This window comes from Electrona antarctica (assembly GCF_951216825.1).
Source record: "Electrona antarctica genome assembly, chromosome: 13".
In the NCBI taxonomy this organism is placed as follows: domain Eukaryota; kingdom Metazoa; phylum Chordata; class Actinopteri; order Myctophiformes; family Myctophidae; genus Electrona; species Electrona antarctica.
This window is the reverse complement of record NC_136794.1, coordinates 14,327,258-14,352,081: the sequence shown is the minus strand read 5'-3', so window position 1 is coordinate 14,352,081 and position 24,824 is coordinate 14,327,258. Positions and strand designations below refer to the sequence as shown.

General features: G+C 43.1%; 3 protein-coding genes across 3 annotated transcripts in view; all 3 read left to right on the top strand.

Moving 5' to 3' along the window:
* col6a3 (collagen, type VI, alpha 3) overlaps positions 1–24,824 on the top strand; it is a 96,222-nt gene that overhangs the window by 61,988 nt on the left and 9,410 nt on the right. The window contains exons 8-32 of the mRNA XM_079517510.1: positions 10,542–11,150; positions 11,874–12,506; positions 12,641–13,237; positions 14,290–14,904; positions 15,136–15,470; positions 15,592–15,670; positions 15,791–15,936; positions 16,057–16,149; positions 17,087–17,140; positions 17,705–17,776; positions 17,893–17,919; positions 18,031–18,075; positions 18,384–18,437; positions 18,551–18,613; positions 18,906–18,971; positions 19,477–19,530; positions 19,629–19,664; positions 20,468–20,530; positions 20,818–20,880; positions 21,388–21,450; positions 21,901–21,963; positions 22,609–22,659; positions 23,054–23,089; positions 23,215–23,277; positions 24,349–24,411. Of these exons, the coding sequence (XP_079373636.1) occupies positions 10,542–11,150; positions 11,874–12,506; positions 12,641–13,237; positions 14,290–14,904; positions 15,136–15,470; positions 15,592–15,670; positions 15,791–15,936; positions 16,057–16,149; positions 17,087–17,140; positions 17,705–17,776; positions 17,893–17,919; positions 18,031–18,075; positions 18,384–18,437; positions 18,551–18,613; positions 18,906–18,971; positions 19,477–19,530; positions 19,629–19,664; positions 20,468–20,530; positions 20,818–20,880; positions 21,388–21,450; positions 21,901–21,963; positions 22,609–22,659; positions 23,054–23,089; positions 23,215–23,277; positions 24,349–24,411 (4,043 nt within the window). The remainder of the gene's footprint in view (positions 1–10,541; positions 11,151–11,873; positions 12,507–12,640; positions 13,238–14,289; positions 14,905–15,135; positions 15,471–15,591; positions 15,671–15,790; positions 15,937–16,056; positions 16,150–17,086; positions 17,141–17,704; positions 17,777–17,892; positions 17,920–18,030; positions 18,076–18,383; positions 18,438–18,550; positions 18,614–18,905; positions 18,972–19,476; positions 19,531–19,628; positions 19,665–20,467; positions 20,531–20,817; positions 20,881–21,387; positions 21,451–21,900; positions 21,964–22,608; positions 22,660–23,053; positions 23,090–23,214; positions 23,278–24,348; positions 24,412–24,824) is intronic.
* LOC306935532 (collagen alpha-3(VI) chain-like) lies at positions 3,384–5,441 on the top strand (the record flags this gene model as incomplete). Its single annotated transcript, XM_079518635.1, has 3 exons — positions 3,384–3,906; positions 4,074–4,670; positions 4,819–5,441. 3 exons carry the CDS (start codon positions 3,384–3,386, stop codon positions 5,439–5,441), a joined length of 1,743 nt encoding a protein of 580 aa, XP_079374761.1.
* Positions 5,622–8,080, top strand: LOC306935530 (collagen alpha-3(VI) chain-like; the record flags this gene model as incomplete). The annotated part of the gene is made up of 3 exons (XM_079518631.1): positions 5,622–6,237; positions 6,453–7,012; positions 8,030–8,080. 3 exons carry the CDS (start codon positions 5,622–5,624, stop codon positions 8,078–8,080), a joined length of 1,227 nt encoding a protein of 408 aa, XP_079374757.1.

The following is a 24,824-nucleotide window of genomic DNA, read 5'->3' as shown; positions in this document are numbered from 1 at the left end:
CAACAGTCGAAGGTAAGACAACACTTGCTTTGTTAGCTCCCGGCGTGCACCCAATATCCCGCTTAGCATAGGCAACACATGCATAGCAAACTGACAAATAATTTGCAGCTAGTAGAAAGGTATGTTGAAATCAGTTGTTTTTTATTTCTGATTCTCCTAGTAGATCAAAGAACTGCCAGAAGGGATGTAGTGTTCCTACTGGATGGTTCTGATGGCACAAGGGATGGATTCCCAGCTATGATAGACTTTGTTCAGAGAGTGGTGGACAGACTGAATGTCGGCGAAAACAAAGACCGTGTCTCAGTGGCCCAGTACAGCAGAGATGCAGAGGTCCACTTCAATCTGAACACATACACCACAAAAACCGATATTGTGGACACGGTCAGAGGCCTGAGGCACAGAGGAGGCAGACCCCTCAACACTGGGGCAGCCCTCCAGTACGTCAGGGACAACGTCTTTACTGCCTCCTCTGGAAGCAGGCGTCTGGAAGGTGTTCCACAGATGCTGATACTGCTGAATGGTGGAAGGTCTTTTGACAATGTAGATACACCAGCATCTGCTCTCAAAGAGCAGGGCATTGTTGTGTTTGGAATTGGAAGCAAGAGCTCTGACAGCAGAGAACTGCAGAGGATATCCTATGAGCCTAGTTATGCTTTTGCAGTGTCTGAATTCACTGACCTCCCCAACATCCAAGAGCAGCTGTCCGCTGCCATGAGCACAGTCATTGTGAGGGCTATACCCATGACTCCAACAGTAACTGGTAAGACACTGACCATTTTTTAACAGACACCCAGAGAGTCTTTTCATTTAGTAATGTTTCTACATTTAGTTTTCTTTCAGTTTGAACTTAGTCCAAGTAGTTGCACCACTTTAAAAGATAAAGGTCAGATAATTGATGTGATCAAGTCAAATGACCTCTGTTTCACATGTCACCACACACATGAACCCTATAGTAATGTAAATTTCATGTTCCCTAGTTGAGCACAGTGCTCCCGGAAGGGATGTTGTGTTCTTACTGGATGGATCTGATGGCACAAGAAATGGATTCCCAGCAATGCGTGACTTTGTCCAGAGAGCGGTAGAGACCCTGAATGTGGGTGAGAACAAAGATCGTGTGTCATTGGTTCAGTACAGCAGAGATGCAGCTGTCCAATTCTATCTGAACACATACACAACAAAGAGCGAGATCCTTGACATTGTCAGAGGCATGAGGCACAAAGGTGGAAGACCCCTCAACACTGGAGCAGCTCTCCAGTATTTGATAGACAATGTCTTCACCGCTTCTGCTGGAAGCAGGCGCCTGGAAGGTGTGCCACAGTTACTAATTGCGCTGATTGGCGGAAGGTCCTTTGACAATGTTGACACACCAGCCTCTGCTCTCAAAGAGATGGGAGTCTTGACCTTTGCAATTGGAACCAGGGGCTCTGATGCTAGAGAACTGCAAAAGATATCCCAAGAGCCCAGTAATGCTGTGTCTGTGTCTGACTTCACTGACCTCCCCAGTGTCCAGGAGAAACTTCACTCTTCCATGGAAACAGTGATTGTTGAGGTTACTCCCGAATCACCAACTGTGTTAGGTATGTTAACAGGCATGACCTTTTTCTGGTGGTAGAGGATAACATATTTGTTTCAGGCAAGTTTAGGGGACAACTGAAGAAGTAGTAAAACATCTCCAGCACTGATGATTGTTCTGCTCCATTTCTATCTAGTTTATCTGACATAATGTCTGTCTTTGCTTCCCCAGTTGATGATGACACTGCCAGAAGGGATGTAGTATTCCTTCTGGATGGGTCTGATGGCACAAGGAATGGATTCCCTGCCATGCGTGATTTTGTTCAGAGAGTGGTGGAGAACTTGAACATTGGTGAAAACAAAGATCGTGTTTCTGTGGTTCAATACAGCAGAGATTCAGAGGTGCATTTCAATCTGAACACACACACCACAAAGGAAGACATCGTTGATACGGTCAGAGGGCTGAGGCATAGAGGAGGGAGACCCCTCAACACCGGGGCAGCCCTCCAACATGTCAGGGACAACGTCTTTACTGCCTCCTCTGGAAGTAGACGTCAAGAGGGCTTCCCTCAGATTCTGATTGTGTTGAGCGGAGGGCGTTCTAGTGATAATGTTGATACACCAGCCTCCGCCCTCAAGTCGGACGGTGTTTTGATTTTCGGCATCGGAACTAGAAATTCTAGCAGAGAGGTTCAGAGGATTGCCTCAGATCCTAATTATGCCCAGTCTGTGTCTGACTTTTCTGACCTCCCTAATGTCCCGCAGACATTCATTGCCTCTCTCAACACCATAGGTGTTGAAGAGACCCCCACAACCCCAACAGTCGAAGGTAAGACAACACTTGCTTTGTTAGCTCCCGGCGTGCACCCAATATCCCGCTTAGCATAGGCAACACATGCATAGCAAACTGACAAATAATTTGCAGCTAGTAGAAAGGTATGTTGAAATCAGTTGTTTTTTATTTCTGATTCTCCTAGTAAATCAAAGAACTGCCAGAAGGGATGTAGTGTTCCTACTGGATGGTTCTGATGGCACAAGGGATGGATTCCCAGCTATGATAGACTTTGTTCAGAGAGTGGTGGACAGACTGAATGTCGGAGAAAAAAAAGACTGTGTCTCAGTGGCCCAGTACAGCAGAGATGCAGAGGTCCACTTCAATCTGAACACATACACCACAAAAACCGATATTGTGGACACGGTCAGAGGCCTGAGGCACAGAGGAGGCAGACCCCTCAACACTGGGGCAGCCCTCCAGTACGTCAGGGACAACGTCTTTACTGCCTCCTCTGGAAGCAGGCGTCTGGAAGGTGTTCCACAGATGCTGATACTGCTGAATGGTGGAAGGTCTTTTGACAATGTAGATACACCAGCATCTGCTCTCAAAGAGCAGGGCATTGTTGTGTTTGGAATTGGAAGCAAGAGCTCTGACAGCAGAGAACTGCAGAGGATATCCTATGAGCCTAGTTATGCTTTTGCAGTGTCTGAATTCACTGACCTCCCCAACATCCAAGAGCAGCTGTCCGCTGCCATGAGCACAGTCATTGTGAGGGCTATACCCATGACTCCAACAGTAACTGGTAAGACACTGACCATTTTTTAACAGACACCCAGAGAGTCTTTTCATTTAGTAATGTTTCTACATTTAGTTTTCTTTCAGTTTGAACTTAGTCCAAGTAGTTGCACCACTTTAAAAGATAAAGGTCAGATAATTGATGTGATCAAGTCAAATGACCTCTGTTTCACATGTCACCACACACATGAACCCTATAGTAATGTAAATTTCATGTTCCCTAGTTGAGCACAGTGCTCCCGGAAGGGATGTTGTGTTCTTACTGGATGGATCTGATGGCACAAGAAATGGATTCCCAGCAATGCGTGACTTTGTCCAGAGAGCGGTAGAGACCCTGAATGTGGGTGAGAACAAAGATCGTGTGTCATTGGTTCAGTACAGCAGAGATGCAGCTGTCCAATTCTATCTGAACACATACACAACAAAGAGCGAGATCCTTGACATTGTCAGAGGCATGAGGCACAAAGGTGGAAGACCCCTCAACACTGGAGCAGCTCTCCAGTATTTGATAGACAATGTCTTCACCGCTTCTGCTGGAAGCAGGCGCCTGGAAGGTGTGCCACAGTTACTAATTGCGCTGATTGGCGGAAGGTCCTTTGACAATGTTGACACACCAGCCTCTGCTCTCAAAGAGATGGGAGTCTTGACCTTTGCAATTGGAACCAGGGGCTCTGATGCTAGAGAACTGCAAAAGATATCCCAAGAGCCCAGTAATGCTGTGTCTGTGTCTGACTTCACTGACCTCCCCAGTGTCCAGGAGAAACTTCGCTCTTCCATGGAAACAGTGATTGTTGAGGTTACTCCCGAATCACCAACTGTGTTAGGTATGTTAACAGGCATGACCTTTTTCTGGTGGTAGAGGAAAACATATTTGTTTCAGGCAAGTTTAGGGGACAACTGAAGAAGTAGTAAAACATCTCCAGCACTGATGATTGTTCTGCTCCATTTCTATCTAGTTTATCTGACATAATGTCTGTCTTTGCTTCCCAAGTTGATGATGACACTGCCAGAAGGGATGTAGTATTCCTTCTGGATGGGTCTGATGGCACAAGGAATGGATTCCCTGCCATGCGTGATTTTGTTCAGAGAGTGGTGGAGAACTTGAACATTGGTGAAAACAAAGACCGTGTTTCTGTGGTTCAATACAGCAGAGATTCAGAGGTGCATTTCAATCTAAACACACACACCACAAAGGAAGACATCGTTGATACGGTCAGAGGGCTGAGGCATAGAGGAGGCAGACCCCTCAACACCGGGGCAGCCCTCCAACATGTCAGGGACAACATCTTTACTGCCTCCTCTGGAAGTAGACGTCAAGAGAGCTTCCCTCAGATTCTGATTGTGTTGAGCGGAGGGCGTTCTAGTGATAATGTTGATACACCAGCCTCCGCCCTCAAGTCGGACGGTGTTTTGATTTTCGGCATCGGAACTAGAAATTCTAGCAGAGAGGTTCAGAGGATTGCCTCAGATCCTAATTATGCCCAGTCTGTGTCTGACTTTTCTGACCTCCCTAATGTCCCGCAGACATTCATTGCCTCTCTCAACACCATAGGTGTTGAAGAGACCCCCACAACCCCAACAGTCGAAGGTAAGACAACACTTGCTTTGTTAGCTCCCGGCGTGCACCCAATATCCCGCTTAGCATAGGCAACACATGTATAGCAAACTGACAAATAATTTGCAGCTAGTAGAAAGGTATGTTGAAATCATTTGTTTTTGATTTCTGATTCTCCTAGTAGATCAAAGAACTGCCAGAAGAGATGTAGTGTTCCTACTGGATGGTTCTGATGGCACAAGGGATGGATTCCCAGCTATGATAGACTTTGTTCAGAGATTGGTGGACAGACTGAATGTCGGAGAAAACAAAGACCGTGTCTCAGTGGCCCAGTACAGCAGAGATGCAGAGGTCCACTTCAATCTGAACACATACACCACAAAAAACGATATTGTGGACACGGTCAGAGGCCTGAGGCACAGAGGAGGCAGACCCCTCAACACTGGGGCAGCCCTCCAGTACGTCAGGGACAACGTCTTTACTGCCTCCTCTGGAAGCAGGCGTCTGGAAGGTGTTCCACAGATGCTGATACTGCTGAATGGTGGAAGGTCTTTTGACAATGTAGATACACCAGCATCTGCTCTCAAAGAGCAGGGCATTGTTGTGTTTGGAATTGGAAGCAAGAGCTCTGACAGCAGAGAACTGCAGAGGATATCGTATGAGCCTAGTTATGCTATTGCAGTGTCTGAATTCACTGACCTCCCCAACGTCCAAGAGCAGCTGTCCGCTGCCATGAGCACAGTCATTGTGAGGGCTATACCCATGACTCCAACAGTAACTGGTAAGACACTGACCATTGTTTAACAGACACCAGGAGTGTCTTTTAATTTAATAATATGTCTACATTTAGTTTTCTTTCAGTTTGAACTTAGTCCAAGTAGTTGCACCACTTTAAAAGATAAAGGTCAGATAATTGATATGATCAGGTCAAATGACCTCTGTTTCACATGTCACCGCACAGACATGAATCCTATAGTAATGTAAATGTCATGTTCCCTAGTTGAGCGCAGTGCTCCCGGAAGGGATGTTGTGTTCTTACTGGATGGATCTGATGGCACAAGAAATGGATTCCCAGCTATGATAGACTTTGTTCAGAGAGTGGTGGACAGACTGAATGTCGGAGAAAACAAAGACCGTGTCTCAGTGGCCCAGTACAGCAGAGATGCTGAGGTCCACTTCAATCTGAACACATACACCACAAAAAACGATATTGTGGACATGGTCAGAGGCCTGAGGCACAGAGGAGGTAGGTCCCTCAACACTGGGGCAGCCCTCCAGTATGTCAGGGACAACGTCTTTACTGCCTCGTCTGGAAGCAGGCGTCTGGAAGGTGTTCCACAAATGCTGATACTGCTGAATGGTGGAAGGTCTTTTGACAATGTAGATACACCAGCATCTGCTCTCAAAGACCAGGGCATTGTTGTGTTTGGCATTGGAACCAGGAACTCTGATAGCAGAGAACTGCAAGGGATATGCTATGATCCTAGTTATGCTTTTGCAGTGTCTGAATTCACTGACCTCCCCAATGTCCAAGAGCAGCTGTCCTCTGCCATGAGCACAGTCATAGTGAGGGCTACACCCGTGACACCAACATTAACTGGTAAGACACTGACCATTTAACAGAGATCAGAGTGTCTTTTCATTTCAAAATGTGTCCACATTTAGTTTCCTTTCAGTTTGAACTTTGTCCATGTAGTTGCACCACTTTAAAAGAAAAAGGTCAGATCATTGAAGTGATCAGGTCAAATTACCTCTGTTTCACAAAGTCAACACACATATGAACCCTAATTGTAATGTCAATTTCCTGTTCCCTAGTTGAGAACAGTGCTCCCGGAAGGGATGTTGTGTTCTTACTGGATGGATCTGATGGCACAAGAAATGGATTCCCGGCAATGCGTGACTTTGTCCAGAGAGCGGTAGAGACCCTGAATGTGGGTGAGAACAAAGATCGTGTGTCAGTGGTTCAGTACAGCAGAGATGCAGCTGTCCAATTCTATCTGAACACATACACAACAAAGAGTGATATCCTTGACATTGTCAGAGGCATGAGGCACAAAGGTGGAAGACCCCTCAACACTGGAGCAGCTCTCCAGTATTTGATAGACAATGTCTTCACCGCTTCCGCTGGAAGCAGGCGCCTGGAAGGTGTGCCACAGTTACTAATTGCGCTGATTGGCGGAAGGTCCTTTGACAATGTTGACACACCAGCCTCTGCTCTCAAAGAGATGGGAGTCTTGACCTTTGCAATTGGAACAAGGGGCTCTGATGCTAGAGAACTGCAAAAGATATCCCAAGAGCCCAGTAATGCTGTGTCTGTGTCTGACTTCACTGACCTCCCCAGTGTCCAGGAGAAACTTCGCTCTTCCATGGAAACAGTGATTGTTGAGGTTACTTCCGAATCACCAACTGTGTTAGGTATGTTAACAGGCATGACCTTTTTCTGGTGGTAGAGGAAAACATTTGTTTCGGGCAAGTGTAGGGGTCACTGAAGAAGTAGTAAAACATTTCCAGCACTGATGATTGTTCTGCTCCATTTCTATCTAGTTTATCTGACATAATGTCTGTCTTTGCTTCCCCAGTTGATGATGACACTGCCAGAAGGGATATAGTATTCCTTCTGGATGGGTCTGATGGCACAAGGAATGGATTCCCTGCCATGCGTGATTTTGTTCAGAGAGTGGTGGAGAACTTGAACATTGGTGAAAACAAAGACCGTGTTTCTGTGGTCCAATACAGCAGAGATTCAGAGGTCCACTTCAATCTGAACACATACACAACAAAAGGAGATATTGTTGATACGCTCAGAGGGCTGAGGCACAGGGGAGGCAGACCCCTCAACATAGGGGCTGCCCTCCAATATGTCAGGGACAACGTCTTTACTGTCTCCTCTGGAAGTAGGCGCCAAGAGGGCATCCCTCAGATTCTCGTATTGTTTAGCACAGGGCGGTCCAGTGATTTCCTTAACCGGCCTGCACACAATTTGAAAAATCTTGGAGTCCAGATTATGGGCATTGTTATTAGCCAGGATGACACTAGAGAAATGCAAACAATCACAACAAATCCCCAGCTAATTTTCAAGGCAAGAGAGTTTTCAGACCTGCCAAGACTACAGCCCGAACTTCTATCAGCTCTTTCTCAAGTCTCACATGTGGGACTGACAGGTAAATCATTGTAATCTTCTGATGTATGTTTACTCTTTTACATTTTCCATGTTGCCAAAATATTTATCATTATTAATTATTATTTTGATAACAATTCATTATTGTTTTGATTTACCGTAATTGTTAAAGCACCACTTCACCCACATTTTCATATAATTGGTCCTCACTAATGTTCTTGATAATCATAATGATAATATCACAATTTCTTTCTACCCTGTCTGTGTCTCATAGGAGGGCTGTGTGCAGTCCAGAAACTCGTCCACCACCAGTGACATCATGTAGACAGATTTTCTATTAAACAAAAAACATTTAGATTTGTATTATCGTGAGAACGATGGCTTCCATTTTCGCATTGCAACTTTTCAGGAATAGAAACCCTGCAGTTTCTATTAGCTTGGATTCCCCATCGATGATGTCTCTGGTGGACGGGTTTCTGAACTGCCCACAGCCGTCCACAGACTGAGTAGGAAATAAATTGTGCTTATTTTATCATGATCAATATTAAGGACCAATTATATAAAGATTTAACTTCATTTTTAAACAACCGTCATACATTGGATCATTAGTTGAAAATAATGAAAGTCATACACTTGTATTACACCCCCCCCCCCCACCCATTCTCTCCAAGTCCTCTTTAATTACCTTTATTTAAAATATCCATGTTAGTTAGACATTTGTGCTCCCCCAGGATTTCATCCAAATGAAGCTTCTCTCCTACTTTCTCTTCTTAAACCTCTCACTGTCCGTTTAATCAGAATACCCCCTTTTCTATCTCTAAACATATTATCTTATTGCAGAGACAATAAGATGAAATATTCTTCAAATCTTCTGAGCCATTTTAAACTGAAAGTTTCTGAAACCCTGCATCATTCTTTGTTCTCTTTGGATTTCAGGATGTTCAAGAAATAGTTTGGAACAGAGTGGCATTCCCACACACTGCCACTCCGACTATATTTGGCTTCCACGTGCGGTTAGGGTTAGGGACAGGGTTAGTAATAGTATTGAGCGCATCGAATAGCGTGCTTCCGAATGCCGGTGTGTAACCGAAATAGTTTGCTAGTGGTAACGAATTCCAATTAAGTGATGTAATGGCATTAGTTAGAAGGAAATAAGGAAGCATCCACTCCTTATTAATAGTCAACTGTTCATGACAAAATATTGAGTTGACTTAAATTGAGGTCTTGATCACATTTCTATAATGATACCCAACGATAGCCTTTACAAACCAAAACCAAGCTGCTCCCTGGCTCCATGTGTTAACTGTCAACTGTGCAAGTGCAAATATTTCAGATAAAAATGAGTTTTAATATCTTCTTGCAGAGATTAAATATTCTACAAATCTTCTAAACCAAGTTTCTCTTTGAATTGCAGGATGTTACATAAGCTTGGCTGACATTGTTCTCTGATAGAAGAACAATGGGTTGTTTTTACTTGATATCTTTCTTTGATATCTCCAGTTGTGTCAAAATGTGTTTTCTTTGACATTGTTGCATTGTAAAGAAATTGCCATTGTCCACCTGAAGAGGACATTGAGCTAAGTAGTCTTGCGTCTTTTCTGCTAGCATGATGACCTCCTGCAGTTTCATGGACCTGTCAACTTTAAAGCAGTATTTTGAAATAAAATGCTGGATTCGTCTTCTCTGCCTGTCAACACTTTTTTCATCATTCCATACTTTGAATGATGTTGGCATTCTTTAAAATTGTTTTACTTCACCTGCTTGTGCTATATTCAACGGTTATAGCATGTTTCCAGCTTTTCCCATGAAGTTTGATTTGTCAACGATTTCATCCACATGACATACTCTCCTCTGCAGAGTTGCACACTCGGGGAAGAGATGTTGTTTTCCTCATCGATGGTTCTGACAAAAGCCGAAGAGGGTTTCCAGCCATGCGTGACTTCATCCGACGAGTGGTTGAAAACCTTGACGTGGATAAATACAGGGATAGAGTTGCAGTAGCCCAGTACAGTAGAGACACTAAAGTGCATTTCTTCTTGAGATCACATTCAACAAAAGACACCATCATCCGCATCATACGAACATTGAGGCACAAGGGAGGAAGTCAGCGGAACACAGGGGCAGCTTTACAGCATCTTTTGGACAAGGTCTTCATAACCATAGCTGGTAGTCGGCATGTTGAGGGCATTAAACAGTTGTTAATTATTCTCTCAGGAGGACCCTCCAGTGATAGTCTTAGGCAACAGGCAGAATCCCTACACAACCGTCACATTCTCAGCTTCATCATCGGTGTGGAACCTGTTGATCCCTTAACAGCTATTCTGAATAACACGTTAGTGTTCCCAGTCAGTGACTTTGGAGAGCTCCCTGACACTTTATCAGATGTACTCTTTCATTTAAAGCAGATTTCTGTGACAGGTAAGTTGCAATACCATATAAATGGTATTTCCGTGCCATTTATATGTTGGGAACTTGTGAATGATGTAAATTGTATGAAGTACTCATGAATACCACTGTCAAAATGCTGTTTTCCTTTCGTTTGTAATTAATCACATATTTAATAACTTGAATTCCTATTCCGGGGGGAACATAGATCTCTAAAAATAGGAGATCTACAAGCTCACAACGCATTGCGTTTTGGTGAAGAGATTTTGTGAAGAGGGGAAGAAAAAGAGGACCAAGTACAGAGCAGATCCTGGTCAAGGTGTCTATTTATAGAGTCTAAGTGGTAAAACATTTCCCATTGCAGAGGCTGATTTTATCTTTTTATTCTCCTCTTCATTCAGCCGAGTCCCAGGTTGCCAGGAAGGACGTGGTTTTCCTTGTTGATGGGTCGGACGGCGTTGGACGGGAATTCCCCATCATCAAGGAGTTCATGCGCAGGATTGTGGACAACCTGGATGTGGGCGACAACAAGGCCCGGATCTCTGTGGTCCAGTACGGTGATGTTCCAAGTGCTGAGATGTATCTGAACACACACACAACCAAAGAGGGTGTTGTGAATGCCATCACGGGATTAACGCAAAGGGGAGGAACGCAGCGCAACCTGGGCCAGGCCGTGGAGTTTGTCAGCCGAGATGTTCTGACTGCAGCACGTGGTGGCAGAAAGCAAGAGGGTGTACCACAGTTTGTAATTGTTGTATCCAGCGGACCTTCAACAGATGACCTCAGACAGTCAGCATCATCCATCAAACAGTCTGGCGTTCTGTCACTCAGTGTTGGGACCAGAGACGTTAATCCCACAGAGCTCCAGGTGGTCTCATATGTTCCTAACTTTGCTTACACCGTGGAGGACCTCCCTGGGCTGTACACAGTACAGGACCAGATCACTGCCACTCTGACATTGTCAGCAGACGACATTGCCCGTATAAGCCCAGTTTTCCCAACCTACGATGGTAATATTACTCATTCTGATTATTTCTAATACCTTTATTTCTAATATGGTACAAAATAATTGTTTTAATTTATTTATTTTGCTTAACCCATTTAGACCTGCGTCTGATTCTAAAAACGCCTTCTAAAGTTTTCTGAATAAAAGAAAACCAAGATTTCTTTTTTTGCTATATAGGCCTACTGTACATAGCAACAACAACCTCTCTTTATTGTTAATGGCATTTAATGTTTGTGTTCAGGACAAGATGACGTAAATTTTCCCTTCATTGTCAATGGCGTTTGTAAAACAAACATTGAACTAAAAACAAACATTAAACCTGTATATAGGAGGGGCTAGCGCCCCTCAAAAAGGAAAAGTATAATTTTGTGTCTCAGAAGAGGGGTGAACAGTTCAGAAACCCGCCTACCAGTGACATCATCGGTAGGCAAGTTTGGTCATTAACCAGGAATAGAAAGTCTGCAATTTCTATTTAATGATTCCCCAACGATGATGTTTCTGAATTGTCCATAGCCTTCCTCTGAGACACATGAAGATAAGGTTCAAAATAGTGAAGTGGTCCATTAGTGTGCTGCTCACAAACTTCCAAAATAGCTTTATCAATTAATTCTCACACTGCATTTACATATATCGTAGAAACTAAGGCTAATTATGGCTTGTCATGTATGATGAAGTAAAAACTGTAGCTAACCAACATTGGTATAATTGTCTTTATGGTCTTTTACAGTGGTAACCAGTGTTCAAGTACCCGCCTCAGGAGACAAGAGGGATGTGGTTTTCCTCATTGATGGCTCAACAGCGGTGCGCAGTGAGTTCCCCTCTGTCCGTGACATGATAAGGCGGGTTGTGGACAAGCTGGATGTGGGACTGGATAATGTTCGTACCGCAGTTGTGCAGTACAGTGACGACGCCAAGGTAGAGTTCCTCCTGAACCAATTTTCTACCAAAGATGAAGTCCGCCAGGCCATCTCAAGGCTTCGGAGTCGAGGTGGGAACAGCCTTAACACAGGACGTGCTCTCGAGTGGGTTGCCAAAAACATCTACCAGAGATCAGCGGGAAGCCGTATTGAGGAGGGTGTCCCGCAATTCCTAATCCTTGTCACAGGGGGCAAGTCGACAGATGATGTATCAGGTCCAGCTCACCATCTCAAGTCTAGCCGTGTGGCGCCTCTCGCCATTGGCTCAAGGAACGCAGACGCAGATGAACTGAGACAGATCTCGTTGAAGCCTGAGCTTGTATATACAGTCAACAGCTTCCAGCAGCTTCCAAATGTGGAGCAGCAGCTCATTGCTTCAGTCAACACCATGAGTTCCGATGATATCGCCAACGCATATGTTCCTCCCACTGTGGTGGCAACACGTAAGAACAACTACACAACAAAATCATATATATTACATACATATATATTCATTATTATACATGTAATGCAAGTTTCAGATTCTACTACTCATCTGAACATGGTGATGACACCCTGATCCTCTTCTTCTCTGTAGGCAACCTGCACCTTGGGAGAAAAGACATAATTTTCCTCATTGATGGATCAGACACCACCGGTTCTGATGGCATCGCCCACATCCGAGACTTCATCATCAACACTGTCCAACAGCTTGATGTAAATCCTGACCAGGTGCGCGTTGGTGTCGTCCAGTATTCTGACCAAGCCAAGACGGAGTTCTCTCTGAACTCACACAACAACAAGCCGGCTGTTCTGTCAGCCATCAAGAGGCTACGTCAAATGGGCGGCCGATCGTCTGACCTCGCTGAGGCCATTGAGTATGTCATCAGGAAGGAGATGGTATCCTCAGCAGGCGTGCGTGCAGAAGCTTCCCAACACCTTGTGGTTCTCACTGGCGACCGTTCCCCTAGTGATCTGTCATTCTACGGATCATTGCTCAAGGGCTCCAGAGTCAACTGCATTGGTATCGGAGCTGGTGCAGCTGACACAAGGCAGCTCACTCAGATTGCCACCAGCTCAGAGGATGTTCTCAAGGTCGCAACGTTCCCGAGTCTGCCTGGCATTCATGACAGATTTATCGCCAGGCTGAATGGGTCTATGCCTGAGGAAGTCCCCACCATTTATGAAGATCCTAGTAAGTTATGGAAAACGAAATTGTATACATAATAATGCTGAAACTAATATGTCATTTACTCATTGCTATGATATGTATCTGGATATGTTATTTGGATATCGAAAAATGCATCTTAATGCAAGGTGTAAAAACACAGAACACATTGAAGTCAGAGGGCAGTATTATGCGTGTCTTAAGTACTAGGTCTTATGACTTAACTTAAGACCTGGAGGCGTGGTCAATGCTGTTTGGCCATGCAGAATAGCCAAATAGCATTGATCAGTTCTCCAGGTCTTAAGTTAAGTAATAAGACCTGGTACTTAAGACACGCATAAAACTGCCCTCTGAGAGTGTGATTAGTTCTGTCAGACCACCTCTGGAGGTAGTCTGGTTCAATGTGAATGTATGCGATCTCAGTCACCAAGTTGCAAAATGTAAACACAGCGGTGATATTGGATTGTTCCGATAACATGTCATACAGATTGAATTTTAACCACATGAACCCTATCCCTATTCCTGGCATGTCATAATATGCTAACATTTGACAAAATAGCACATCTACAAGCTCACGGTGTTGTTGCTATGCGTTTGTGAGCTTGTAGATTGGCTACTTCCGGCAAAGAGATGTTGTGTAGAGAGGACAAAAGAGGGAGTAGTAGTCCGCACACAGCCTTTATCACCTGATGAAGGCCGTTCACGGCCAAAACGTCGTGTCCTTAACACTGTTGGAGCAAAGACTGTGTGCGGACTACTCCTTCTCTGTATGTATCTACCTTTTGTCCAGCACCAGCAAAGAACTGGATGTGCGCTAGCCACCTGCTTTTTAAACTAGGACAAAAGAGGGAGCCACGTACAGACCCCTGGGAGACCCCAGCCAACAAAGTATATAGGGAGTGCTTAATCCAACATACAGTAAATGAGGTCTAGCTGTTATGCAAACCTTGAGTTTATAAAATAAAATATAATACATCTTTAGATTAACAACAATGATTTTTTTTCCATTGAGTCAATTACTTTCCATCTCCTGTCTTCACTTCTCCTTCCCTGTTATATCTCCACTTCCCAAATCACAGCATCAGGCCTCCCCTTGCCTAAGAAAGCTGATATTGTGTTTTTGGTGGACGGCTCCATTAACTTGGGGAAGGACAACTTCAAAGAGACAATGGAGTTCATCCTGAACCTCATTGACCTGTTCTTCACCGAGAGAGACCACCTGCAGATCGGCCTGGCACACTACACCACCGACGTCAATGACGTCTTTTACCTGAACACCTATAAGAACAAGGACGACATCATCGCCGCCATCGGCAAAACCGAGTACAAAGGCGGACGGCGGATCAACACCGGTGCTGCCATTCAACACGTTCAGAACAACCACTTTGTCAAACAACGGGGCAGCAGGAAGGACGAGGGCGTCCCGCAGATCCTGATGGTCGTCACGGGCGGACGCTCGTCTGATGACAGCAAGACGGCAGCCCTGGCCCTGAAGAGCACCGGGGTGAGAATCTACGCTGTGGGAGTGGGTGACATCGAGGATGAGCTGGAAAATCTGGCGAGCGAGCCATCCACGGTGGCTCGAGCCGGCACGTTCCAGGAGCTGTCAGAGCTCAACGAGCAGATCCTGGAGACCCTGGATGATGAGGTGAAGGGTGTGAAGCTGTGCACTGGTGTGACAGACGCCGTCAAAAGTGAGTATACTATATATATATATATATATATATATATATATATATATATATATATATATATATATATAAATAAATAAATATCTTTCTTTTTTTTTCATGAATACAATCGAATATATACCGTCATATAACCATGACTAATGGAGCATAAGTCATGCTTCTGACATAATAGAAATTATTCTGGTTAGAAGATCAAGCCATTATGCTAAAACAACCTTGCTCTGTCACACACAGCCTGCAATGTGGAGGTGTTGGTGGGCTTTGACGTTTCGTCCCAGAATATCTTCGCTGCTCAGACCAACCTCCAGAGCAAGATGGGTGCTATTCTTCAGAGGATCTCCAAGATGGCAAGCATTAGCTGCTCATCAGGCCAGGTTCCCTCTGTGCAGGTGGGCATGCTGGCTCTGGACTCTGCCAACGAGCCGGCTCAGCTGGACTTCACAGACAACGCTGATGAGCTATTTGAGGCCTTCAAGGGCCTGCGTAGCCGCGGGCCTTTCCTCCTCAACGGCAGGACCATCACAGCTTACACCAACAGGTTCAAGAGCAGACAGGACAATGTTGTCAAGGTGAATTATAATGCACGCACGCACGCACGCACGCACACACGCACACACACACACACACCAAACTCAGCTTATCAGTGTTGAAATTAAATGTGAAAGTAAATTCTGTTTTAACCGCCTTAAGGTTGTCATTCATCTGACTGACGGTCTTGATGCACCATACTCTGAAATGAGGGGACGCGTTGAGGAGCTTCGACTATCAGGTATCAAACATAAAATGAACTGTTCTGTTTGGAACAACACTGTCTGACACTACATGACTTCCATGTTACATAACATGGGTTATGTAAATGATTTGTTTAACTCTGCTATGTACCTGACAGGTGTGAACAGTTTCATCCTCGTGGGTCTGGAGCGTGTGCCCAAATTTGATGAGGCTGTGATGCTGGAATTTGGCAGAGGGTTCAGATACACCAGACCCCTGCGTGTCAACATTATGGACCTGGACTATGAGCTGCTGGAAGAGCTGGTGAGGAGCCATAACTCCATAACATAATATAAGTTAGAGATACAGTGAGATACACTTATAACCTTTTTTTCAACTTTGAATTTAGTTTCTAAATGCTGGTGTTTCACTCTGTTTTTGTAGGACAACATCGCTGAGAGGGAATGCTGTGCTGTACCATGCAAGTGTACTGGTACCAGAGGGGACCGTGGTGCTGTGGGCCTTCCAGGACCCAAGGTGACCAGAACAACATCTTGATATTTATTTTTGAGTGGTGTAAACCACTCCTACAACTGGCTTTGTTAGTCTGTCTGTCTGTCTGTCTGTCTGTCTGTCTGTGCTCAAAAAATGAGCATGGTTGCTATGTTCACCCAGTTCACCCGGGTGTGATTTCATTACGTCAGACATGATTTCATTACGTCAGACAGGCTATATAAGACCTTACACCACTCAGTTCACACGGGTGTGATTTTTTTAAGATATTATGTTGTCTCTGTCAGGTGGAAACCTTTGTATACCCAAAACTAGGGATGTACCGATATATATCGGCTGTATATCATTGCCTTGTTGACTGCTATCTGCATATTAAGTTTGTATTAACCAGTGGCAGTAGCCGATATTTATCTGTTGTAATGCACGTCTGGTTTTGTTGGTGTGATGGCTACCTGTAGCCTCATAGTCAACTGGAACTGAAGTCATTTCTTTTTTTATAATGAGGATTTATTTGTTTCCCTTGGCATACAAGGTGGGGAATGAATAAGAAAAAAAATAATTGAACAAATATCGGTATCGGCTATGGGCCAAATATGTATTTTAATTTTATACATCAGTATCGGATGGCGCATCCCTTTCCAAAACCATTGCTTTTCAGTGTTGGTCAAAAGGAAGCCATGTTCCAATGGATCTAATCACAAGCTCTTGTTAATACTTTTCAATCCTTAAACATTTGTTAAACCCACAAGATATGTCTTAACATTACTAGAAAATAACACATCATACAACTTATAATATAAAATGGTGTTTAAGAACCTAAATAATGGGCATGCTTATATTGTATTCATAGAAATAGGGCCGTAAAGGTTATAACTATATAATAGTATATAATAATTGTTGTCATACAGACACAAGCTAATTTTGTCTGTTTGTTGTTTTTGTCTTTTGCCTTGTCTTCCAGGGAGGTCCAGGAGGTCTGGGCAGCCCAGGACATCCTGGAGACGAGGGTGGTCCTGTAAGTTCAAATTCCTGTTCAAGCTGGACTGATATGATGTGATACTGATGTGGTGGACTCAGGCTGTTCTTGTCATAAGACATTTCTGATGTCCTACTGTTAAAAAAAAGAAAAATCCATCACAACTTTTCATGTAAATAATAAATGGGGAGCAGGTCATTATTGAGTAATACATCTTGACAGGGTGTTTAGTCCGCAACACAATTCACCCTGAAGGGGTGTATTCTCCCCATTATCCTGCTTATTACATGGCTACTTAATAAAGAAATTAATAAATTGACCCAAAAGTTTTTTTAAAAACTAAGGCTTACGGTAATGAAAGTATTCCATAAATTCATGCCAGGGGCTTCCAGTGCAATGAACATAGCTGCCATGATGGATACGGCACAAAATACACAATTGATATGAGCAGGTGCTCTGAGCCTTTGATTAGACAGTGGTCTGTTAATGATGTCAGCTGAATTCAGTGATTGACCAATCAGAATTAATCTGCATTTAGTATGTAATATTCTAATATATTTCAACATGTGTACTTTGAATAACATATTTGATCTTGAATGACAGGGAGATAGAGGTCATCCCGGTGTGAATGGAACTCAAGGTTTCCAGGGTTGTCCTGGACAGAGGGGCGTCAAGGTAAAATATCCACCTTAAACTGTTGGTGTTAATATTGAGTGCAAATAGTAAAAACATAATTATTCACGTTTGCCTATTGGAAAACAATGTAACACTGCTTTCCCCTCCATTTTCAGGGTGGTCGTGGGTACTCTGGAGAAAAGGTGAGTTTGTTTCCGACTGTCTGTCACTCTGTCATTGTCAGATGCAAATTAAGAATCTGCCAAATTTGACTTTTGCTATGATTATTTGTAACCATGTCCATCGTTCTACAGGGCGAATATGGAGAAATTGGCCTGGATGGCATTAATGGAGAAGAGGTACGTCTGTTGTGAATGTTTGATTTGAATTATTGTGTGGAATCCAAGCCCAAATGGAAGCTCATAGTGTACTGTAAACATAAGAATACCTTGGCTTGATGTTACCACTCTGGCAATGGACATTCTTGTTTCGCTCCCACAGTCTGGACAGACTTGTATACTGTATCTATATAGTATCTCACTTGAGACTTCTCAGCAATCATCAATCAAATGATAGTCTATATTGCTTGTGGTAAAGACATGCAAAGCTAATTTGGGGTTTATGCATGGACTGTGTTCTTTAATTGACATCTGCTGCTTTCTGGCAGGGCAAAGCTGGAGTGGCTGGACCCTCGGGAGAGAGAGGAAACCCTGGCAGAAGAGTGAGTGTCTTGAATTATCATTAAAACTCCACTTTGTTGCCTCTTCAGACAGTATATTCAATCAAGTTTGCATTTGCTAATAGTTTGCTAATTGCTTTTCTCATTGTTTATAGGGGCCTAAAGGAACTAAAGGTGGAGCAGGGGACAGAGGAGACTTGGGTATCCATGGGGACCCTGTGAGTGCAGTTCTTTGTTTGTTTTTTATGTAGGCTACTGTATATGGCTGAAGTAATATAATATATAATATTTATTGAAGTATGCATGCAAAATTGGTAGGTAATGAGGTATACGTCTGAAGATGAATGAAATGGGTTTAAGTACCTGAGAGTCCCAAGAGCCTGAGAGCCGTGCAACGACTCTCAGGCTTTTCCGAAAGCTGCATCAACAACGGCATATGAAACGATAATACTGGCAGAACAAAATTGCCCCACAACTGATTTTGAGATGACTGGTTTTTGTGTCCCTTAGGGCTCACCAGGAGGAGATAACACACAGGCCGGAGCCAAAGGCGATCACGGCGATGTTGGACCAGTGGTAATGTCCTCCATCCAGCATCCATCTTACTTTTGCAATCATCAACTTGCCTGTCGTTTTACACCAATGACCCACTGGTTAATGGCTATGCACAGTATGTAGGCCACTTTGCTTGTTTCTAACCATGTACTGCTGGTAACAATTAGCCTGGCTAATAAGCCAGACTAATATCACACAACACTGTCGCGGTATATTAGTCTGGGCTGGCTCCACTTGGATTTCATTTCCCGGGGGGGCGGGTTCAAACATTTTCTCTTCGACGCAATTGGTCAGAGCTACTGTCAGTCAAATGTCTCAAGCATTGAACGTCACTGTACCAAAGCCCGCCCATATTGCATACCGTGTCCCGATTGGCCCGACCTGTTCTCGGTTGTAGGAAAGAGGCGTGCTACTGAGCCTCGCCAGACCCTAATCCGCTGGCAGGCAAAATTTTTTTTGCCAACGGCTGATTCGGTCTGGTTTATTAACCAGGCTAGGTAACAATGCCATTGTGTTGCAATGACAGGGAGAACCTGGAGGGGACGGGAAGAAGGGAGGCCCTGGCGAACCTGGAAGGAGGGTATGACGTCACTATCTTTACTGTGTTCACTACCTCTCCAATGTCTCTAAATGCTCACTTGTGTGTTTTAAAACGCATTTTTATGCCCTGTTTTTTAGGGATCCGATGGCAGAAGAGGTCCACCTGGACAGGCTGTGAGTATTGTTATCTCCAGTCACTATCTGTATGACAGTACGAGCATAAGCCTGTATAAGATTCACAGTTTACAGAGGGTCTCGATGCATTAATCATTATTCACGGCTGGATTTGCTGGGGGAGGGCGATCCACAATATTTCCGTTATTTTGGAAAGTAATTAAATATTATTTGACTAATGTCATTATTTGACAAGTTGGCCAATGTTTGACCAGTATTTATAGTATAGTTTGTTGATTGACCCAACAGTATTCAAGATTAAAAAGCTTTATTGTCAGGACATATGAGTACATGCACTGTGAAATATAGGTTGGGGTGCTCCATAATATACAATAAAAAAACAATAGCTGGTGGGGGATATATTTTATCCCTGCTTCTGGTCATTAAATTAAATATGCATTTTATTTTTGGACGTGTAGACATCTGATATTTATATTTGATAATGTTACAATTCAACAATTTAGTTTGTTTAGTTAAGGACATTAACCCTGGCGTCCGTATTTGGGCATCTTTCAAATATTTAAAGAAAATATTTTAAATATCATAAACAGCCGTTCTACAAGTTCACAATGTGTCACAATGCTGAGCTTGTACATCAGCTATATGAAGCTAGTTGTTTTGTTTTACAATGAAGTATAGACTGAGCTTAAGTGGTCAATAAAATGCCCCTCATTTGTAAAACAAAGGGAGGGGGTCATGTTTTTGTTTTACAAATGGCATCTTGCCCATAATGCTTATCAGCGTGTTTATTGCCGTGTTAAACTCCATTAAGACTGAAGCTTTGGCATTCTACCTTGTTGTAGGGAGCTCTGGGAAAACCTGGAGTTGACGGTGTGCAGGGAGAGCCTGGTATTGGAGGATCCAGGGTGAGTGCATCTTTTATCATCATCCATCTTTTATACAGTGTTTGACAGATGTCTCATTGCAGAGCATGTCCTCCATTGCCAAATACAAATCACAGTCCTCTGTCATAGGCTTCTTTTGTAATTGCTTATATTGGCTGCTTTAGTTGCATGACTAAATGTTTTGACTGGACCTTGATGACTGAATTACGCAGAATATATATTTTGGCATACTTTTTGGTAGTATATTTTTAGCCTTCCTCTATTTGACAAGATTTGTTGAGTCAAGATGTCTGGTTCTAATTCTTCAGGGCCCTCCTGGACCAATTGGTACACCTGGAACCAGAGGAGAGGACGGGAACCCTGGACCAAGAGTAAGTGCACCTGTCAGGAGTCAGGACCATTTATTCTGTGACTCCCTTCCGCCCACTGGTCATAAGATAATAAAACGAATGTATACTGCTTTGAAAGCTTGGGAAGTTCTGTAATGCCATGTTGGCCCATCCCTTTTGTGCTATGCCAACGTTCTACAGAGGTTGGCCTTGAGAATATTGGCCTCGTGACTAAGAACATTCCTCTGTATCATAGAGTATATCTCAGTTTGAATTCACTTAATTCAACCGTCATGTTTTTATTGCGATGTGTCCACACGAACATCATATAGTCAGAAGAAAACAGCAATATGTCTGGAAGGAATTAAGGTGTGATTATCTATTGTTGTGGTTTGTACTAGCTGCTAAAATGCAGTCAAAAATATCTTCTGTTGGTGGCAAATATATGGAAGACACGTATCTCTAAGGTTTCACAACATTTCGTCCTGACTATTTTTACATCACAAACCATCAATAAGACATTTTCTAAAATCAGATTGTGTTTTCCAGGGTCCTGGAGGACTCCAAGGTTCTAATGGAGATAAGGGCAGAAGAGGGAGTCTCGGTCGCAAGGTACAGTATCATAATACAGAAAATGTGATTGACATGGTTGTAAAAAAAAAAATTTAAAAGAGAGAGAGAGAAAAGGAGGGGAAAAATACTTTGTTTCAGTTAGAAACACAATCGGCTCATATGCCTTGAACTCTCACATTACTGGACACACACCCACAGTGTGAGCAAACATGAAAGAACCCTTAAAAAAACAACCATGCTGCTTCTCACAGCCACTTCAAATTAAGGCATGTGAGCTCAATTAAGCCTGTAGAAATTCACTCAATATCCTGTAGAAATATATACTGTATATAAATGTATTACTTTACCAAAACCTCTCTGTGAATCACGTTTAACCCTGACTGCTCTCTTTGTAATCTTTGTCTGTGTATTTCTGTCTTTTATGGGCACTGTCTGTCTTGGTCTTATGCTGTCTGCTTAAGTCTAAACGATTCCCCCTTATCTTTGCAGGGAGAGCCTGGTGACCCAGGTGTTGTGGGTGTTGTGGGACCCCTCGGCCCCCGTGGGGAGTCGGTAAGAACACATTCTCATCCCACTCTGTACACCACGAAAGTAAAATCGCAGCCTTTTCCTTCTCCCCGCATAAATAAGTTGCATAAGGACATATGCAAATAATCATGTTGTCTTTGAAACAGCCGTTCATTCCTGCTCCATACTATTAAATAGATGAATTTATAGGGTCATTGTAGTCATTTTGGGCATTGTAAAAGAGAATGCTCTTGGCAGTAGAACTTAGGATCAACTCCAGACGCTAGCCTGTGCGTCACGGATGGTTTTAAGTAGGATTTATGTCTCTGTGTCTTCTGGCCCCAAGAACGTATCTATGGTGTGTTTTTAATCAGGGAGATGGTATTTTCCCTGTGGATTTCCCTCCATCAAACTTACTGCCTTTAAGCGGTTGCTTCTGTTGCACTGCAGAGTACCAAAATACACGTGACATTTGACTGTATTTACGGTTAGTTGATCTTTTATGTACATTATGTCATCTACATGGTTGACAGCTGATACTAGGATCAGGATCACCATAATATGGTGAACCGTAAATAGTTTATACGGTTAAACAAAATGTAGTTCTTGCTAGATAAATACATATTGTCATGTAGAGTAATACAAATTTAGAATATATATTTATTAATGTGTTGGACTGTTTTCTTGTAGGGTGAAGACGGCAGAGATGGGTTTGGCACAGCTGGACCTAACGGCAGGAGGGTCAGTGAAATATGACCTTGTCACATCCATACAAACCCCAAATCAAGTTAAAAGAGTATTGTTGTTTATATAGTTTAATGTTCCACACACGTAACAGATTAAGTGAGAGATCAGACAGGAAGTCACAGAACTGCTCTTCTCCACTCTGCATGCCCTTCACCTCCAGTGATTTAATTTCACAATTTAACATGTGTTGCATCATGACTCTCTGGGGGCTTATAGATCACCTATTTTGTCTATTTTATTTTTAAATTGTTGAAAGTATAAAATAGGTGGTTAACCTCTGCTACAGAGTCAAGTACAGTATTTCAAGGAATTTCCTTTGGCAACTGGCAACTCCACTCAATCATGGATAAACTAATGACGATACACTAATTATTTGTTTGTGTCACAGGGTGATGAAGGCTTCCCAGGGTTCCCAGGACCTAAGGTAACATTGTCAGAACTGTTGAGCCATGCATACAATGGTTTCACAATACAGAGAACTCAGGTTTCAATGTAATGTTCACACCACTTCATTCTCCTATTCTGTGCTCTGTCTTTGTCACTGATCAGGGAGCAGCTGGTGACTCCGGTACGGGTGGCGGCCCTGGACCCAGAGGAAACCGCGGACAGAGGGTGAGCGAGCGTTGAACCCCTGCTCAGATCAGCGGGTCTCTCCTATTTGCACTGTTGGATGATCAGGTTCAAATGCAAATGTGCACACAGAAAACATGCAGTAGAACCTGTGGTGAATCTCGCAGACCACAGACAGGACCAATCAGCACCAATGTGAACAATTTGTGAACACTGCCAGTAGGCCACAGTAGTGCCTCCACTATTTCTTTTCACGTGTTTTATACTTTTTTAAACTACCGGTATTTAAAGATGGAGTGCCATAGTTTTGTACTTTTTCTGTTTTGTATGTGTCTATGGAGTTAACATTACTCTAATAGACCCCCGGGTGTGGTTATAATATTCAAATATGTCTTCCCTGTGTATTTTTGGTTTCTTCCTGAAAGCTGAAAGCCTTTGAGTCAAAAGGCCCAATCGAAATACACCACTTTAGTGAAGAAGAGAGTTGTGACACGCTTTGATCTCACCGCAAAGCGGGATGCTATGGGCTATAGTTCCAAACATTGGAACTATCCCATTGAGATAGAATGAGCACTTCCACATTCCATTGTTACAATGGGAGTCAACACTAGTGTCGTCACTCTCATACTAGATCACGCTGGTGACACATTAAAATCCTCCCCTCTCTTAACCCCTCCCCTATTATCATACAACAACAGGTAGGTGGTGCTAAAGTATAATTAATGAACTGGTGGGTGTGGACACATAAAAATATAATTTTTACAATTTCTGTACACTTGATAAATAAAATAAAAAAGTATAAGCTAGTATAATCATGTTTCCCATGTTTTAGGGAGGACATGTGGACATGATTCTCTTTTGTAGATAAATCCTGGCTAAGTTTACTGGATAGAAAACGGCGATATTGCTCGAGAGCATTACTGAGTGCACAGTACCTGATACGTGTTACTAGGCAGTGTAGAAATCTAAACGATTGTGTGCACTCACAGACATAAGATCGTATTTCCCTGTCACTTTTAAAGGGAAATGAGTGATCCTTTGAAGTGAATAAACCAAAATAAACAATCATAAACCATAATCACATAACTTAATTATCTGGTTTATTCCTTCCAGGGCATTTCAGGGCTTATCGGAAGATTCGGTCAGAAGGGAGAGGTCGGATATGCTGGACCCTATGTGAGTAATTAAACATTCTTCCATTTGTTTACAAGCTGTGGAAAATCCATATAAATTAAACAAAAGCCTCCATAACAGTTAATGGAGTGGGGGTTGTACAACTTCGCAACTGCAGGGCGCTGCACACTAAACTTTTCAGTTAATACAACTCTCAGAGTATATACAAACGGAACCAAATTAACTGAATGGGTCCATTTGGTTCGGTTTGTGCTCTCAGAGTTAAATTAGTACTATTAGTACTATTAGTACTATTAATTTGACCCTGTGATTTGGACTCAGGCTATGGCTGCCAGATGTATTGTGTATTACAGTAAGTTCCATGGTTGTTTAAACAATTTCACACAAATAAAGTTGTCACATAGGAAGCAAAGGAAGTTTGTGTTCCGCCCAGCTGTTAATAAAACTGTTCTGTG